We start from the raw sequence: 17955 nt of genomic DNA, 5'->3' as shown, positions 1-17955 counted from the left end.
GTGTTTGAAATTCACTGCTCGACTGAGAGACCTTACAGATAATTGTATGTGTGAGGTACAGAGATGAGGTAGTCATTTAAAAATCATGTTAAACGCTATTATTGCACACAGAGTGAGTCCATGCAACTTATTGTGACTTGTTAAGCACATTTCTACTCCTGAACTTATTTAGGCTTGCCTAAATAACAAAGGGTTTGAATACTTAAAAAATCCAAAAACAGTATTCCACTTTGACAATATTATGAGGTATTGTGTGTAGGCAATTGACAAAAAATCAAAATGTTAATTTTTTATTTTTTAATTCTGACTAACACAAAATGTGGAAAAAGTCAAGGGGTGTGAATACTTTCTGAAGGCACTGTAGGTCTATAGTAGGGATTCATGAGCATTTTGTTTTGTCTGTTCATCCAAAACAATGACAATCTATATTAATGGGAGTCTATTTTATTGTGTGCATCTCTAACAATAAAGCTTTTTAAAGCTGATCAATCCCATTTGGTTCATGGCCAGACTGTGGACATTCAAAACAGATCGAAAGACAATAAATGAAGATAACAATGCCTGCCGACCTGAGTCTATTGTTCCTCTTTTTAATTGTTGATTATGTAGCCTATGGAGTAACTCATTCCTTCCCCTTTTTCATTCATGTGTTTTCTTAGAATGAGCTCAGAATCGACAGGGATAGAGAGAGACTAACCAATAATCGGATTATCTAATGAAATCTTTAGATGTCTGAGATATGCTCAGTGTTTCATAACTGAAAGATTGACACCTTTATTAATACACTACATCATCAACAATATGTATCAAGAAGAGTATGCATGGGCTTATGTAATGTCATCCCACAGGGAATATAACAGAATAGAATATAACAGAATAGAATATAACAGAATAGAATACTACAGAATATAATAGAATAGCCATGCACACCTGTGGGAAAGGGGTGACACTTATTACAGCGTTATTGTTGCTCTCTCCAGTGAAGTCCCATGATGAAGTCCCATCCCACATTTACTCCAGATGATAATAGTCTCTCTAGATGTGACCTCTTGACCTATGTATGCTATATCTCGGAGGCGGAAAGCTGTCCACATTCCATTTCCCCCTAAAGACCCATAGCCCTGCTGTTGCTGCTGCTGCTGTTGTTGCTCCTACAAAGCAATCAGGCAAAGCGCTAGGACCCCGCGGACAACCTCTTTGGATGACACAGAACAAACTGCGATTTGAGTTTTGACCACTCAAACATGGAAAAGTTGAACTGACAGCGCAGAACTAACTCGGCACTCTGAATTGTACGATAGGTAGGCTAGGCCTATCATAGCGCCACCGGGGGATTGTATTTGTGGAGAGATCGATTTTGGGAATCAGTGTCTACGTGCGCAACTGAAGTTTTATTTTATTTGTTTTAATTTAGGCTGCTGTGCAATGGTATGATTTTTAGTGTTTGACGTTTGCTCTGGGAGTCAAAGGAGTGCTGAACATTAATAATTTAACCAAATGGATTATGTTCATTTGGCGCAAAAGCCCTGATAAGAAGTTGTTTTGTTGTAATGTTTTGGATCTGTTTTCGCAGTATACCTTGCTAAGTGAGTGATGATTGATTTGGATATGTCAGCACCGCTGAGCGCTCATCCACACACTCCATCATTCCTGGACTGGGGAAAGTAAGAAACCACCTGTTGTGAATGCTTTCTGGAACTTCCCACGGATCTACCTAGGCTGCTAAAACAAGTCATTGGAAAGGCGCGCGCAGAACGCACAGAGACATGTAAACCTGGTATGTTTAACACGGAACACTGAGAACTCGTTTTGTGTTCATGGTACAGACTAATAATCCCAATTAAATTGATGTATTTTCCTTTTAGTTAATGATGTTGCCATGGTGACGCGGGTTAGGATGAGGAGTCCTGTTTTAGCCATCGGTTGCTGTTGCGCTCAGAATGGCTCGCGAGGACGCGGTGAGGTGCCTGCGCTGCCTGCTCTACGCTATCAATTTACTCTTCTGGGTAAGAGAAGCGGAGACCCCCAACAGGTGGCTGGGTTGTGCCCGCGCTCATGCTACACAATGCAGACAACTTTATCCCCCCCCTCCCCCATCCATCCACCTCAATGCCTGCCTCCAAGGCGCAGAAAAACAAATGTGCAATTTGCATCCTAAGAATGCACAAACTGCATGTTTGGCATTCTAGTGCATGGTATTTATAGGCCATTAAAATTGATAAGTGCTCCAGGGTTGTTGTAGTGGATTATGCAAGTGTTTAACACATGACAAAATGCCCCCTAGGCAACATTTTGTTGCCATACCAAGTCCCTGGATTATATTTCACTGCCATAAGCATTTTCAGACAAAACATATTTTGAGTGGAAGTGTTTACTGTAGGCCTACTTAATAAAACTGTAATGGTATGTGTGTGTGTCTGTGTGTAATGTGTGTGTCTGTGTGTAATGTGTGTGTCTGTGTGTTCTATCTCTCTCTATGTGTATTTTGCTCCCTCAGCTCATGTCGATATGTGTCCTGGGGGTGGCTGCTTGGCTCAGGGACTACCTGAACACTGTACTCACCTTGACGGCCCACACCAGGTGAGTGATATGGATCTCAATGTTGACACCTCTCAGTGGGCAGTGGGCAGGTACTGGGAAAGACAGGAGGGAGATAACAGGGAGAAAGCGGGAGAGGAAGATAATTAGTATATATGAGCTGGAGCAGTAAATAAGAAGAGAATGAGAATAGAGGAGGAAGGAGACTGATAACGAGAGGAGGGCTGTTGGATAATATACCTGACTTCCTCAACAAATCACCTCGACTCATACCTGGAAACCTTTCCACAAATCATCAACGGCATAACTTTTTTAATTCAACAGTTTCTCATCACCTAGACCTGTCCACAGATCACCATCTCACCCCTCGCTGGCCCCTGACAGTAACTGCTGCGGCAGAGGAGATCCACATTCCTACGGAGTGTTATCACTATTAACTTCTGGCTGCTGTATTAATAAATAATAATGCAACAGGCCACACAGGGAGAGAGAGAGAGGGGGAGAGAAGAGGGAGGGGAGAGGGAGAGCAATAGCAGGATGGATAAATAAACAAAAAGTCTGCCAAATGACCCCCCCCTCTCCCCCTCTCTCTATCTGTAGGCTGGAGGAAGCAGCAGTTCTCACGTATTCTCCGGCTGTCCATCCCGTCATCATTGCAGTGTGTTGTTTTCTTATCATCGTGGCCATGGTGGGCTACTGCGGCACACTGAAATGCAACCTTCTACTCCTGTCCTGGGTACGTGTCTGAATGAAATGAACGTGTGTTTGCGTGTGTGTATGTATGTGTGTGTGTGTGTGTGTGTGTGTGTGTGTGTGTGTGTGTGTGTGTGTGTGTGTGTGTGTGTGTGTGTGTGTATGTATGTATGTATGTATGTATGTATGTATGTATGTATGTATGCGTGTGTGTGTGTGGAAACTGGGATGAGCTCGGTTTAATTGGAGAAGCGGGTTGTAATTGCTGTAGATCTGTCAGGTTTTCTTTAGCTATCGGTGTTAGTTACACATTTATACAACCTTGAAATACATACACGCACACACACACACGCACGCACGTACGCACGCACGCACGCACAGTAGCCCTCCCTATCTATCTTCATGTGCTATTTCCCCCATCATCTGTAACAGCCTGATGTCCTCTACAGCTCAATAAAGTCATATTATTGTGCCCTCGTAAACCCTGGAACAGGCCTGTAAATTCACCCAACAGCCACACAGTCGCGTAGTTCCACCGTTCATACACCGGAGGGAGATGCAACGAGAATTCCCCCTCGATTTTACAGCCGTTACTCATCCGATGCAGCGCCACAATGGTCATTCATCATCCCGTAAGCGTGTTGCGCCGCATCTTGTGTTAGCGAACGCCCCCCTCGCGCGGGGCTGCCTTCTGAGCGAGCGAGGCCCTGGTGAGGTGATGTTGCCGGGGTTGCGGAATGGCGCTCCTGTGGAAAAGTACAGCTGTAAAACTATTCACCGCTGCTGCTGTCTGAGCCTGCCTGAGTAATGGTACCCTGGGCACTGATGGATGGCCAGAGAGAAGGAGGGGGAGAGAGGGAGGGAGGGAGAGAGAGAAAGAGAGAGCGAGGGAGAGAGATGGACAGATAAGGGTGTGATTATCTCAATCACTCACCACTGTCAGTGTGGGACAACAAAAAGAGAGAATTGAAAGAGAAACAGGGATGAAAGAAAGGAGGTAAAGAGGTAGATTGAGCCAGAGCAGGTGAAGGAGAGGGAGAGAGAAACCCACTGAGGTACAGAAAAGAGAGAGAGAGACAACCCCCCAAAAATCTATTTCCATCCAACCATGCATACAGATGACTAAACAATGTATAATCTCTGTGCTTACAGAGCATGTGCTACGGATCATTACTCTACTACACATGTGTTGCATACATAACATGTATTCCCATACAGAAGCAATCGTGGCAGCATAATGCACTATTTCCGTTGACCAATTGTGTCATGCATACAAAAGCTATAACAGGGCAGGTACATGATTACTCATATTCCTATAGATTGGACGGGCAGGACATCGGAAAGGGTGGGGTGGCGCCTGTTATGTGGCTCTATCTCCCAGGTGTGCTGTGTGGGGAGACGGAGAGGGATGGGCTCCCTGTGTCAGTCTCTCCCCGACCAAAGTGCCTGGATTCTGGGTCTCCCTCACGCTTTGTCCACCCCTCCATTGGGACTTCATTCATCCCTCTCTCCTTGCAACTCTGCCCTGGCATTCTTGTGTTTCGCTGGCGCACTGCGGAGACAATATTATCTCGGTTGAGAGGGACAATGGGTAACGCTATCCCACCCGTCTTTGCCCGCTTATGGAGAGGTGGCTGAGAGGGGTGAGTGGCGCTTGGGTTACCCACGCACCCATTCACCAGCTGGGGCGTCCCTTTCAGAGGAATGCCCCCCACCGCCCCAACTCTGCTCTCTACCTGATTAACACCCCTCCCCCTTCCCTATTCAATCATAGCTGTGGTGGGCAATTGATGGTGCCTGGCTTTAAGCTCAGTTAAAACCTTTATATGTTATAGATAGTTGTGTTTCTTTTGTGGATTAAGCTAGTGAAAAGCGTCAAAGCGTCCATTTAGAGTCTCTGAGCGGTTGTTGGGATGTTTGTAGATGTTTAAATGCATGCAGTGGTGCGTTGTGGGATATTGGGGGTATGTTAGGGATGACTGCAGGGTCTTAAGTTAATCTGAGAAGCTGTTCCAGCGAACACGTAGAAAGGTCGCTTAAAAATAGTCCCTCCTTAAAGACGCCAAACAAATCCCCCCTTAGCCTAAACTTATACCTCTCCCCCTCTCGCCCTCTCACTCTGTCGTTCCTCCACCTCTCTTTCCCCGTCTTCCCTCTCTCGCCCTTGTCTACGTGTTAATTGAGTATCAGAAATATGCTGTAAGTCTCTCTACACAGGAGGAAATCCATTCTTGGAAGCCTTGACATTCCATTCAAACAACTGCAACCCTCCTCTAACCTCAGTGTGTGTGTGTGTGTGTGTGTGTGTGTGTGTGTGTGTGTGTGTGTGAGAGAGAGAGATAGAGATAGAGAGAGCTTCCTCCCTGAAATGAAATGTGTGAAACATAAAGACACATCTTTGTGAGAAAGGTAATACACTGAGTGCACAAAATATTAAGAACGCCTTCCTAATATTGAGTTGCACCCCCTTTTCCCTCAATTTCGTTGGGACATGGACTCTACAAGGTGTTGAAAGCGTTCCACAGGGCTGCTGCCCTGTGTTGACTCCGATGCTTACCACAGTTGTGTCAAATTGGCTGGATGTTCTTTGAGTGGTGGTCCATTCTTGATACACACAGGAAACTGTTGAGCGTGAAAAGCCCAGTAGCGTTGCAGTTTTTGGCCCCCCTTAAACACTTGGCACCTACTACCATGCCCTCTTCAAAGGCACTTAAATATTTTGTCTTGCCCATTCATCCTCTGAATGGCACACATACACAATCCATGTCTCAATTGTCTCAAACTTAAAAATCCTTCTTTACCTGTCTCCTCCCTTCATCTACACTGATTGAAGTGGATTTAACAAGTGACACCAATAAGGGATCATAGCTTTCACCTGGATTCACCTGGTCAGTCTATGTCATGGTAAGAGCAGGTGTTCTTAATGTTTTGTACACTCAGTGTATATTGAAGCTAGAAGGGGTCAAGAGAAGTTTCATATTCTCTTCACACCTGGAAATTGTCCTTGTAGAATGGTGAAGTATTGAAGTACTGTTTGTGTATGTTTGGTATGTGTAGGAATGAGTGTGTTAAAGGGGGGTTCGAAGGGTGAAAAGGTCACACTCTGAGAGAGAAGAAGACAGGGGAGATGTTTTTGAGTGGTGAGATGAGTTTCTGGGTGAGAGGTGTGTGAGTGTGTGTGTGTCTGTGCTGTTTGGGACTGGCCTGCTCTAAATGGAGTATAGCACTAACAAAGGCGAGGCAGAACCATCTGTCTGCCAATAATATTTACACTCCAAACAAACAGGCTGTCAGACATACCCTGTACCATTAACATGACACACACATTACTCTTCATAAGACCTGTGTGTGTGTGTGTGTGTGTGTGTGTGTGTGTGTGTGTGTGTGTGTGTGTGTGTGTGTGTGTGTGTGTGTGTGTGTGTGTGTGTGTGTGTGTGTGTGTGTGTGAGGGTGTTTGTCTGAAGTCTGAAAGATGGAACATTTTCATGTTTTTTGTTTATGTGAAATTTTGGAAATCGGTGTGTGTGTGTGTTGTGTGTGTGTGCAATGTGTGTCAGTATGTATGTGCGTGTATGTGACATGAGTGGAACAGGCGTCTGGAGATTGAAGAACATAACATCACTACTCATTGTGTGTGAAAGCACTTTCTCCCACCATGACGATCAATCACTCAGACAAGACACTACACAGTACATCTCTGTCTAGCCTCAACACTAACATGATCTCTCTCTCTCTCTCTCTCTCTCTCTCTCTCTCTCTCTCCCTCTCTCTCTCTGTCTCTCTCTCGCTGTCTGTCTGTCTCTCTCTCTCTCTCTATCTCTCTCTCTCCCTCTCTCTCTCTCTCTCTCTGTCTGTCTCTCTCTCTCTCTCTGTCTCTCTCCCTCTCTCTCACTCTCTCTCTCCCCTCTCTCTCTCTCCCTCTCTCTCTCTCTATCTCTCTCTCCCCTCCCTCTCCCCCTCTCTCTCTCTCTCTCTCTCTCACTCTCTCTCTCTGTCTCTCACTCTCTCTCTCCCCTCTCTCCCTCTCTCTCTCTCCCTCTCTCTCTGTCTCTCTCTCTGTCTCTCTCCTTCTCTCTCCTCAGTACTTTGGCAGTCTGTTGGTGATCTTCTGTGTAGAGTTGGCCAGTGGGGTGTGGACGTATGACGAGGTGAGTGCGGCACTGATTTTCTATATGCTGTATCTCTATGCTGCAGCTCTATGCTGCAGCTCTATGTGTGGGGGCTGTCCTTATAGGCTGTCTATATTTTGTTCTGTGCTATGAATAAACATAAATGCCAGTCATGTTCTGCTCTGCTCAGAGAGCTCGCCTCTTTCTCTGCTTACTAGGGCTACCCAATAAACAACATGACCAGTGCAGTCCACAGGTCAAAGAGCACAGGAAAATGTACTGGTGCTATATATGAACAACCAAAAAATCGAAACTGAAAGAAACGTCCAGCGTCTCAAAATTCCACAATGTCCCTAAAGCGTTGTTGGGTGCAACCAGGTTCCACTGCGGTTTTTTCATTGTTCCCCTTTAATCAGGGACTGATTTAGATCTGGGACACCAGGTGGGTGCAATTCATTATCAGGTAGAACAGAAAACCAGCAGGCTCTGGACCTCGTAGGGTAAGAGTTGAATACCCCTGAGATAGGGTATAATTGTGTCCCCCGTTCCCATCCCTCCTCTCTCCCTCCTACTCAGGGTGTGGGTGTTTGAACACAATGGGCAGGGCTCTCTATTACAACAGGTTCTCCCCTACAGGGCTGCCCCTCCACTGGGCCAGGGGCTTATCTCTCCACCATGAAAGAGCCCACAGTGGCTTTGATGTCCCATCACAGTAGGTGGGACTCGCTCCAACCGCGCAGGTGTGTTTGTGTCTGTGTGTGTGCAGCACCTGGTCACTGGCTAGAGCAGTGTGTATGGCAAACTGAGAAAGGTGTGTGTGTTTGGTACTTGGCTACAAGCCTGAGGATGTGTGTGTGTTTAGCACCAGCACCTGGCCTTTGAGTCCACAGTGCCACCCGCCTCCCTCTGTGTGACATACCTGCCATGCCGCGGGGGGGGGGGGGGGTTGTGGGTATTGTGGTCTTTGTGCCTTGTCCTTTATCAGAACCCTGCTAGGGTAGCACCAAGGTAGCACCGACCTGGCCTCAGGGGAATTCTGGGTAACCTGGGTCATATTATGCTTATCACAATCTCATTACAAGACTAGAGGAGAGAGGGATAAAGAGTGAAGGAGAGAGGAAGGAGGAGGGGAGGGAGGCCCAAGGGTGAGTTAGGTGGATGTTTTATTGGAAAGGAGAGGAGAGGAGAGGAGAGGAGAGGGGGATGAGTTATGCATGCTAAGTGTGTCATACTGTGGGTCTGCGGAACAGCTCTGGTCTGGTTCCCCAGAGCCCAGACAGGGGTAATTGTTTAGACAACAAGCCGTTGTCAACCTCAGCAACTACATACTGGAGTGTTGGAGGCCTGAGAAACACTAGAGGAGAGACACAGAAGTTGTGTGTTTGAAAATATTTGAGGTATGGTCAAAGGATTGGACTATATAACTAGGCTTGAAACAGAGAGCTGATAGCTAAATATACAGCACTGTGACTGTTGCTCCAATATGGTTTCAGGGCTTTCTGTTTAGTGTCTTGTGACAATAATACATGAGCTGTACATGAAATGTTCTCAGCTGAAGTTGAGTTTAGGGCTGACCCCATTTAGAAGACTGGTCGATTGTTTGGTCGATAGGCTGTTGGTCGACCGAGATTTCTTTAGTCGAGCAGTAGCAAAAATAAAATATCATGGTGTACAAGACACCTGTCTGATTCACGCCTGTCTGAGTGGACTGAACCATTGTGGAGGTCGTGGGGATGGTACAGTCCAGCACTCTAAGACACGTGCTACTGAAATGGTATATGTTTATATTAAGTAGGAACAATGGTGCAACACTAATCAAAATAATATCATTTTATAACAAATTCGGTTTCTCCCGTGTTGGATAGTGGTCGCTGTTCCCGGTTCTGAAACAGATCAGTGTGCTGTTGTCGCTATGTGCATAATAGCAAAGCTAACCAGCTTATTGGTGTTGAGAACAATGCTGTGGAGGCAGAGAAAACAGCCTTTGCCTTAATTGTCTAAGAAAAGCGAGGAGAGAGGAAATCACAACTTAATTAGGTCTATAATCAATAGCCGTTATAATAAGCTTTATAAATCATCCATATATATTTACAAAAATAATACACATCCTGCTTATATTGCCTGTTTGAGTGTTTGGTTAATAGCATACTGATTCTGTGAGCACCAAGCCTTCCTGAGCACCAACCACAACATGTCTGTTAAATAATTTAACAAATTGGCTGTTGTTTAATCTTTGCTATGCTGTAATAAAGGCTTTACACTTTTTTTTTTATCTCGTTAAATCCGCCTCTCTGGTATTATTTATAATTAATTTAGTGTTGTTTACACTGTTCCAAATGATCAGACAAATTATATTTATTATAATAATAATAACCCTCCTTTTTCCTTGATCTCCTTCTTATTGTTGGTGTTACTATTATTGTTATGATCATCGTTAGTATTATAATAAGTAATGTCGTTATCATTAGTAGGCTTAGTATAGTAGCCTTGTATAACCTCCATCGAGCTGCAGGCCTAAGAGCGCGTCCTGTTAGGACTTGATACCGTAACTTACTTAGGCCTATATTTCAATACTTATATAAGCTATAGTACTGTATCAATCAATCAATCATTCATCCGTTCATGTCATCACACAGCATATGAGTCATTCACGATTTGAAATGCAATCAACCATTTTAATTTTAAAATAAAATAATGCGAACTTTGAATACTTAGCATAAACAATAAATAAACGGTTCCATTTTGGAAATTACAACAGACACTCTGTTATGCTTATCATTTATTTAGTGTCGTTGACATTGTTCCAAACGGTCAGAGAAATGATATTGTAATCTAACAGCTCCAGTTTGGCGCAGATAATATGCACACACAGCTTGCTCCTTACCTTCTTCTTCTTGATCTCCAGTATTTTCCACAACTAGTCAAAATCATTCCACCCATTTTTTACCTCCTGAGCAACCAGTTAACATTCCCCCGTTTCGAGTTTACTTGTCATGTTCTTTGCATCCATTTTGCTGTCACGTGTGTTAGGGTGTTCAGAGTTTGTCATAACCAAGTTATTGGTGTGATAATGATATGCTATAGGTCATAATGGTCACGTGCATGCGATGCATTCATGTGTCACGTAAAGAGAGCAAGGGTTGAGAGAATCGGGACTGTTTTTCCTAAACAAATTAGGGATTTCGGTAACAGAACTTTTCAGTCAGAAATGGCTGGAATTATGTTGCTGTTTCAGCAACACGGACAGCGCGATAAACACTGTTGATGTTATGTGGTGGTCGTTGCAGCAGGGAGAGAGAGACAACAGGTGCTAGTCACTCATTTTTTTAAATACAGCGCAGAAAGTCTGAGCCCGGCCCGGCACACTCAAATAAATTGCGGTTGGACTCCTTCTAGTCATTTGTGTGGCTTAATTATTTCATCAAACAGTGCGCGTAAAGCATCAGACAAGCTCACTGCATATACAGTGCATTTGGAAAATATTCAGACCCCTTGACTTTTTCCACATTTTGTTACATTACAGCCTTATTCTAAAATTGATTAATTGTTGTTTTTTCAATGATCTACACACAATACCCCATAATGACAAAGCAAAAAAAGTTTTTTTTAGAAATATTTGCAAATGTATTAAAAATAAAAAGCTGATATCACATTTACATAAGAATTCAGACTGTTTACTCAGTACTTTGTTGATGTCACGGTTGTCGTAGGATGAAGGAGCGGACCAAAGCGCAGCATGTGTATCGTTCCACATTTTCTTTATTAAACTGTGAAACTATGCAATACATACAAATAAACTGAATGAACAAAACAACAAACCGTGACGAAGAGTTACAACATACACTTACTCAAAACAATCTCCCATAAAACCCAGGTGGGAAAAACAACAACTTAAGTATGATCTCCAATTAGAGACAACGATGACCAGCTGCCTCTAATTGGAGATCATCCCAAAAAAGCCCAACATAGAAATACAAAAAATAGAACATAGCAACATAGAAAATCTAAACTAGAAAAAAAAACTGTCACGCCGTGACCTACTCTACCATAGAAAATAACAGCTTTCTACGGTCAGGACGTGACAGTTGAAGCACCTTTGGCAGCGATTACAACCTTGAGTCTTCTTGGGTATGATGCTACAAGCTTGGCACACCTGTATTTGGGGAGTTTCTCCAATTCTTCTCTGCAGATCCTCTAAAGCTCTGTCAGGTTGGATGGGGAGCGTCGCTGCACAGAGGGGATGGTGCAGGTTTTCATCAAGAATACCTCTATACTTTGCTCCGTTCATCTTTCCCTAGATCCTGACTACAGTAGTCTCCCAGTCCCGGCCGCTGAAAAACATCTCCACAGCATGATGCTGCCACCACCATGCTCCACAGTAGGGATGGTGCCAGTTTCCCTCCAGACGTGACGCTTAGCATTCAGGCCAACGAGTTCAATCTTGGTTTCATCAGACCAGAGAATCTTGTTTCTTATTGTCTGAGCGTCCTTTAGGTGCCTTTTCAGAAACTTCCAGCAGGCTGTCATGTGCCTTTTGCTGAGGAGCCTTTTGCTGGCCACTCTTCCATAAAGGCCTGATTTGTGGCAGTGGTGTGAAGAACTTAAGTAAAAATACTTTAAAGTACTACTTAAGTTGTTTTTTGGGTATCTGTACTTTACTTTACTATTTATATTTTTGACTGCTTTTACTTTTACTTCACAACATTCCTAAAGAAAAGTTTGTACTTTCTCCATACATTTTCCCTGACACCCAAAAGTACTACTAACTTTTGAATGATTGGCAGGACAGGAAAATTGCCCAATTCACGCTCTTGAAGAGAAAATCCCTGGTCATCCCTACTGCATGTGATCTGGCAGACTCATTAAACACAAATGCTTCATTTGTAAATGATGAGTGTTGGAAAGTGCCCATGGCTATCCGTAAATAAATAAAAAAGAAAACAAGAAAATCGTGCCCTGCTGGTTTGCTTAATATAAGAAATTTGAAATGACTTATACTTTTACTTTTATTTTTTATACTTAAGTATATTTTAGCAATTACATTTACTTTTGATACTTAAGTATATTTAAAACCAAATACTTTTAAACTTTTACTCAAATAGTATTTTACTGGGTGACTCACTTTTACTTGAGTCATTTTCTATTACTGTATCTTTTACATTTATTCAAGTATGACAGTTGTGTACTTTTCCCACCACTGATTGGTGGAGTGCTGCAGAAATGGTTGTCCTTCTGGAAGGTTCTCCCATCTCAACAGAGGAACTCTGGAGCTCTTTCAGAGTGACCATCGGGTTCTTGGTCACCTCCCTGACCAAGGCCCTTCTCCCCCGATTGCTCAGTTTTGCCAGTCGGCCAGCTCTAGGAAGAGTTTTGGTGGTTACAAACTTCTTCCATTTAAGAATGATGGAGGCCACTGTGTTCTTGGGGACCTTCAATACAGCAGATGTCTTTTCCTTCTCCAGATCTGTGCCTCGCCACAATGCTGTCTCTGAGCTCTACGGACAATTCTTTCGACCTCATGGCATGGCTTTTGCTCTGACATGCACTGCCAACTGTGGGACCTTATATAGACAGGTGTGTGCCTTTCCAAATCATGTCCAATCTGTTGAATTTACCACAGGTTGACTCCAGTCAAGTTGTAGAAACATCTCAAGGATGATCAATGATTACAGGATGCACCTGAGCTCAATTTTGAATCTCATAGCAAACGGTCTGAATACTATTTCAGTTTTTTTATTTTATATACATTTACAAAAAAAATCTAAAAACCTGTTTCCACTTTGTCATTATGAGGTATTGTTTGTAGATTGATGAGAAAAAATAATAATTTAATCAATTTTAGAATAAGGCTGTAATGTAACCAGATGTGTAAAAAGTCAAATTGTCTGAATTCTTTCCGAATGCCCTGTAGTTGATTTAATTAAAACACATAGGATGTGCCTATATATGGAAAAATACACATTTGAAAATTTCGACCAATCGATTGGTCGAAAGAACAGATGACTCTCGGTCGACCAAGATTTTTTTTAGTCGGGCCCTAATGGAGTTACACTGTTATGTTCTGTCCAAGCCCTCAGTTCAGAGGTCAGATATGATCAGTCTGAAGTCCAGGATGCCCAACTTTGGCCTGCAGCGTTACCAGTGGCTAACACACACCTGGAACACCTTCCAGACTGAGGTGAGAGGTCACTACCCCAGAGGTCACACACATCCTACACAAACACTTATATCATAGCCCAAGAGCAACATTTTAATAAGATATTACATGTATTTATGAGAGGTTATTAGTGTTTTAGTGCTTAAATATGCAAGATTGCTAGTTATAAAGGGTTGCTAATGTATGTAAACTTTCTTTGACTGTGTGTTCCCCAGTTTAAGTGCTGTGGGGTCATCTACTTCACCGATTGGCTGGAGATGACAGAGATGGAATGGCCACCAGACTCCTGCTGCTCCTATCAGTATCCAGGATGTGCTCGCCACGCCCACTACCGTGACCTCAGTGACCTTTACCAAGAGGTGAGTGTCCCCAGGAGTGCCCCAGTGACCCTCTGACCTCATAGTAAGTGTTAGGTTGTGGCTTGACCTCTGGTGAACTGTTCACCTACTGAACCCTCTGACCCCACCCTGAAAAGGGTTAGGATCATTACAGGTGATCATTACGGCTCTCTGTAGTCCCAGGTGGATCTGCCAATTGCCATTGACGTACCTTCCCCTGTGACATCATCAGAAAGGGACACACAGGCTTATGTATTCCTATTCACCAACTGAGTAAACCTGTTAGTTCAGAAGAGACAGAAACAATAACAAGAAACTTTTTGAAATGGGTTACTTACATTTTTAATGGAGTGGAGATTATTTTCTTGGAGTTTGAGTTTTCCACTTAATACATTCACAACAACCTGTTTCCAATGGGATGACTATTTGCAGCCTGAAATTACCTGCCGTGTTCAATGGTGGAGAGAAATCCATACAACTCAATTAGAGCCAATCACAGGCTTGATAGCATAGTGTGCCTTCTGGCTGCTGCGGTTGCCAGATTGTTGCGACAGAGTGCAGCTATTAAGCCTCATCAAGCCCATCAGGGGACAAGGTATGCTGTGGTCCGGGGCTGAGGGGAACACACAAACAAAGTCTAGTAGGGGGTGAGGTACGCCAAGCAATGCCAGCTAGCCTGCCAGTAGGATACAGAGAGAATACCAAGCAAACTTTCACCCTAGAATCTCTCTCTCTCTCTATTCCTATTTTAATATCTCACCTTTCTCTCACACACCCACACAAACACACAGGCAGGTAGGTAGACAGGCAAACAAGCAGGCAGGTAGGCAGGCAGTAGGGCAGGCAAACAGGCAGTCATGCAGGCAGGCAACAGGCAGGCAGGCAGGCAGGCAGGCAGGCAGGCAGGCAGACAGACAGACAGGAAGGTAGGGCCGCACACACTCAGTCTTCTTTCCTCAAGGGGAAACACCCTCATCTCCCCATCTACAGCTCAATCATTGTCCTGGTCTAACCCCAAACCATCCCTGTCCTTTATCCAGTCTGACCACCTCCGCCTCAACATATCTGTCTGCTGTGTTTAGTCAACACTGTTAACCCTAGCCTTAGCAACAGTTCCCCTCCCCATGGTCCAGGCAAAGTGGTGTGGCTCTAGCAGGGTTCTAGCAGGCCCGGTGTGCCCGGTGCAGACTGCCAGGCTGCCCATTGTCACCTGGGTGAGAAGTGCTGGGTGAGCAGGCTGTTCCTGCCTGACATACACATACAGGGGCTTCCAAGTGGCGCAGTGGTCTAAGACGCTTCATCTCAGGCGTCACTACAGACAACCTGGTTCGAATCCAGACTGTATCACAACTGGCCGTGATTGGTAGTCCCATAGAGCGGTGCACAATTGGCCCAGCGTCATCCAAGTTTGGCCGGTGTAGACCATCGTTGTAAATAATAAACAAAAATACACACCTGGACAGGCATGCCTGGGAAAGAGGGAGGTAGAGGGTGGTGAAAGGGGAGGTTGTGACACTGGAAAAAGAGAGGGAAGTGGGGGAAAGGGAGCAGGAGGTAAAGAGAGTGTTGATACAGGAAAAGGGGGAGAGAGAGGCTACTAATTGTGTTAAATGTAAACTCTGAGAGGTTCTTATGAAGTGTGTGTGCTGCTGCTACGCCTCACTAAGTAGAACCAGGCATACAGAGGGACAAAGAGATGCTGTGAGGATGAGTCAGTCAGTAGAGGAGGGAGTCAGTCAGTCAGTAGAGGAGGGAGTCAAGGGGAATGTATGGAGTATCCTTTCTATCTCCTGTCTGTTTTCTCTCTTTATCACAGCCTCTCTCCCCCCACGTTTACTACCCTTTCTCCACAGGACTTTCCTTTCCTCATACTTTTCTCTCTCTCTCTCTCTCTCTCTCTCTCTCTCTCTCTCTCTCGCAACAGTAAGGTGTAGAGCAGCTCAGTCTGGTATGTAGCACCACAGAGTGAATATCCCCCAGTCAGGAAGTAATAGACTGGCCTTTCTACACCTCCACTACTACTCCCTCTCTTTCCACACTTCTCAACCGTCTTCCTCTCTTCCCCTACATCTCTCTTTCTCCCTCTCTCTCTCCCCCTCTGTTTCTTTCTCTCCATGTACATGTTATCCATGTGATAGGATGAGAGAGCGTTTTCATTTTGTTCCTACAGGAGATGTACAGCTCACAGACTTAGTATGGGAGGTCTGCCCCTGTCGAGACAGACAGACTGAAACATTGAAACGACATGAATATTACATGAATGTAACATTAATATAACATGGATCAAAAGTATGCCATATTTCAACGTGAAAAAGGTTCAACTCTTGAAGGACAAGCCCTTATTGTGTCCCTTTGTCTGTGTGTGTGTGTGTGTGTGTGTGTGTGTGTGTGTGTGTGTGTGTGTGTGTGTGTGTGTGTGTGTGTGTGTGTGTGTGTGTGTGTGTGTACTACAGGGCTGCGGGCCGAAGATCTACAGTTTCATCCGGGGGACTAAGCAACTGCATGTGCTGCGTTTCCTGGGTGTGTCTATAGGAGTGGCCCAGATTCTGGCCATGACCCTGACCCTAACCCTGCTCTGGGCCCTCTACTACGACCGCAAGCGCACCGAGCCCACCCCGCCCGAACCCCCCCCAGGAACCGACCCTGGACCTCTAACCCTCACCCACCCACCCCAAGGGGAGGCTCCTAAATCGGGTAACACTCGCCCGGTTGAGGCCTGGTCCAATACTGCGACCACATCTAACGGACATGGACACACCCAGTTTGAGATGGAGACACTGTCCTAGAGGGGGAGGGGGGTGGGGGTACACTGTCCACCCATCTGCCCCTCACACCACCCCTCACCCCTACTTCGCAGACACTGAGAGATGGAAAGAATAAGGGGATGAGGAGAAAGTGTGAGACTGGATGGGGGGAGAGAAAAAGAGGGTAGGAGACATGAGAGAGACAAGGCACAGTTACAGGAGAGTGAATACCCCCATGCCCCCCATCTCTTTCCCATTGGACAACATGACAATGACATGCTGGACTGTGGGACTTTTTAGGACTATTTTGTCACAGCTGGGATTGGAAATTGTCACAGAAACGAAATAACTCTTTAAGTCGAGGCTTGCACCTGTAGCGTCACCACTATCCGGAAGTGAGGAGGGGAGGGAATCGTTGTAGTTTTCCCAATATCCCTCCTCCTCGTTGGGAATGTTTGGGAATATCACGACTAGCACGGACTGGATGAAACCTGTTCACCAACGACTGCTGTAAGGACATGTCAACTCTTCATCTCACTCAAAACACACCGAACCAAGGAAATTGAGTTCACCTGGACATTTGGAAATATCGTATGTCTTCATTTCACAGACCTGTTGGAATCAACAAGAACCACTCAGCCATATTCATGAGCGTATGTGCAGCAGTCAGAGTGTATTATCGTTGTCTACTATAAATGGAACATGATGTTGGCTATTTATCTCTGGCTCTGTGAGAATAATGCATTTCAGCTCAAACAATAATCTGTGCATTTAATCGTTTAAGAGGGGTTGTGAAATATACTGTGTGTTTGCCAAGGAATAATAACACAACTGAGTGTTTGTTCTCTGATACAGATCACTGTCAGCATGACACTCTTAGGGATGAAAAATAAAATGTTCTTTCATCGCCACACAGCACGTATGTAATGGGTCCTATGTGTAGCTGGTGTAGAGAGTCAGGCGCAGGACAGCAGATATGAGTAATCAACATACTCCTACTCAAAAATGTCAAATATACAAAGTAGCAAATACACGCACACCATGACAGAGCGAAAATACAATAAACAATCACTCACAAAAACCCATGGGGGAACAGAGGGTTAAATAATGAAACAGTAATTGTGGGATTGAAATCAGGGTGTGTAAAACAAAGACAAAACAAATGGAAAATTAAAAGTGGATCAGCGGTGGCTAGAAGGCCCGGTGACGTTGACCGCCGAACGCCGCCCGAACAAGGAGAGGGACCGACTTCGGCGGAAGTCATGACAACGTATCATACGTTTGAAGGGAACAGAATTAATTCTGGGAGAACTATGAGAATGATATGTGGGAGAGTAGGGTCTTTCATTTTGAAATAACATACCCTGCTTTCAGTG

General features: G+C 44.6%; 1 protein-coding gene across 1 annotated transcript; it reads left to right on the top strand.

Moving 5' to 3' along the window:
• The first annotated feature begins 1231 nt into the window (after window positions 1–1231).
• On the top strand, window positions 1232–17494 carry LOC115180377 (tetraspanin-12). The gene is made up of 9 exons (XM_029742426.1): window positions 1232–1428; window positions 1574–1777; window positions 1866–2006; window positions 2498–2580; window positions 3139–3274; window positions 7314–7379; window positions 13411–13518; window positions 13713–13856; window positions 16289–17494. Exons 3-9 carry the CDS (start codon window positions 1941–1943, stop codon window positions 16619–16621), a joined length of 936 nt encoding a protein of 311 aa, XP_029598286.1. The 5' UTR covers window positions 1232–1428; window positions 1574–1777; window positions 1866–1940; the 3' UTR covers window positions 16622–17494.
• The last annotated feature ends 461 nt before the right edge of the window (window positions 17495–17955 follow it).

This window comes from Salmo trutta, chromosome 40 (genome assembly GCF_901001165.1).
Source record: "Salmo trutta chromosome 40, fSalTru1.1, whole genome shotgun sequence".
In the NCBI taxonomy this organism is placed as follows: domain Eukaryota; kingdom Metazoa; phylum Chordata; class Actinopteri; order Salmoniformes; family Salmonidae; genus Salmo; species Salmo trutta.
Note: the sequence above shows the minus strand (reverse complement) of the source record. Positions and strands in the feature narration are given on the sequence as shown.

Coding starts and splice junctions, on each gene's coding strand:
- LOC115180377 (XM_029742426.1), top strand. CDS start 1,941: ATGGCTCGCGAGGACGCGGTGAGGTGCCTGCGCTGCCTGCTCTACGCT. Junction 2,007..2,497: donor CTATCAATTTACTCTTCTGG/GTAAGAGAAGCG, acceptor TTGCTCCCTCAG/CTCATGTCGATATGTGTCCT. Junction 7,380..13,410: donor GGGTGTGGACGTATGACGAG/GTGAGTGCGGCA, acceptor GTTCTGTCCAAG/CCCTCAGTTCAGAGGTCAGA.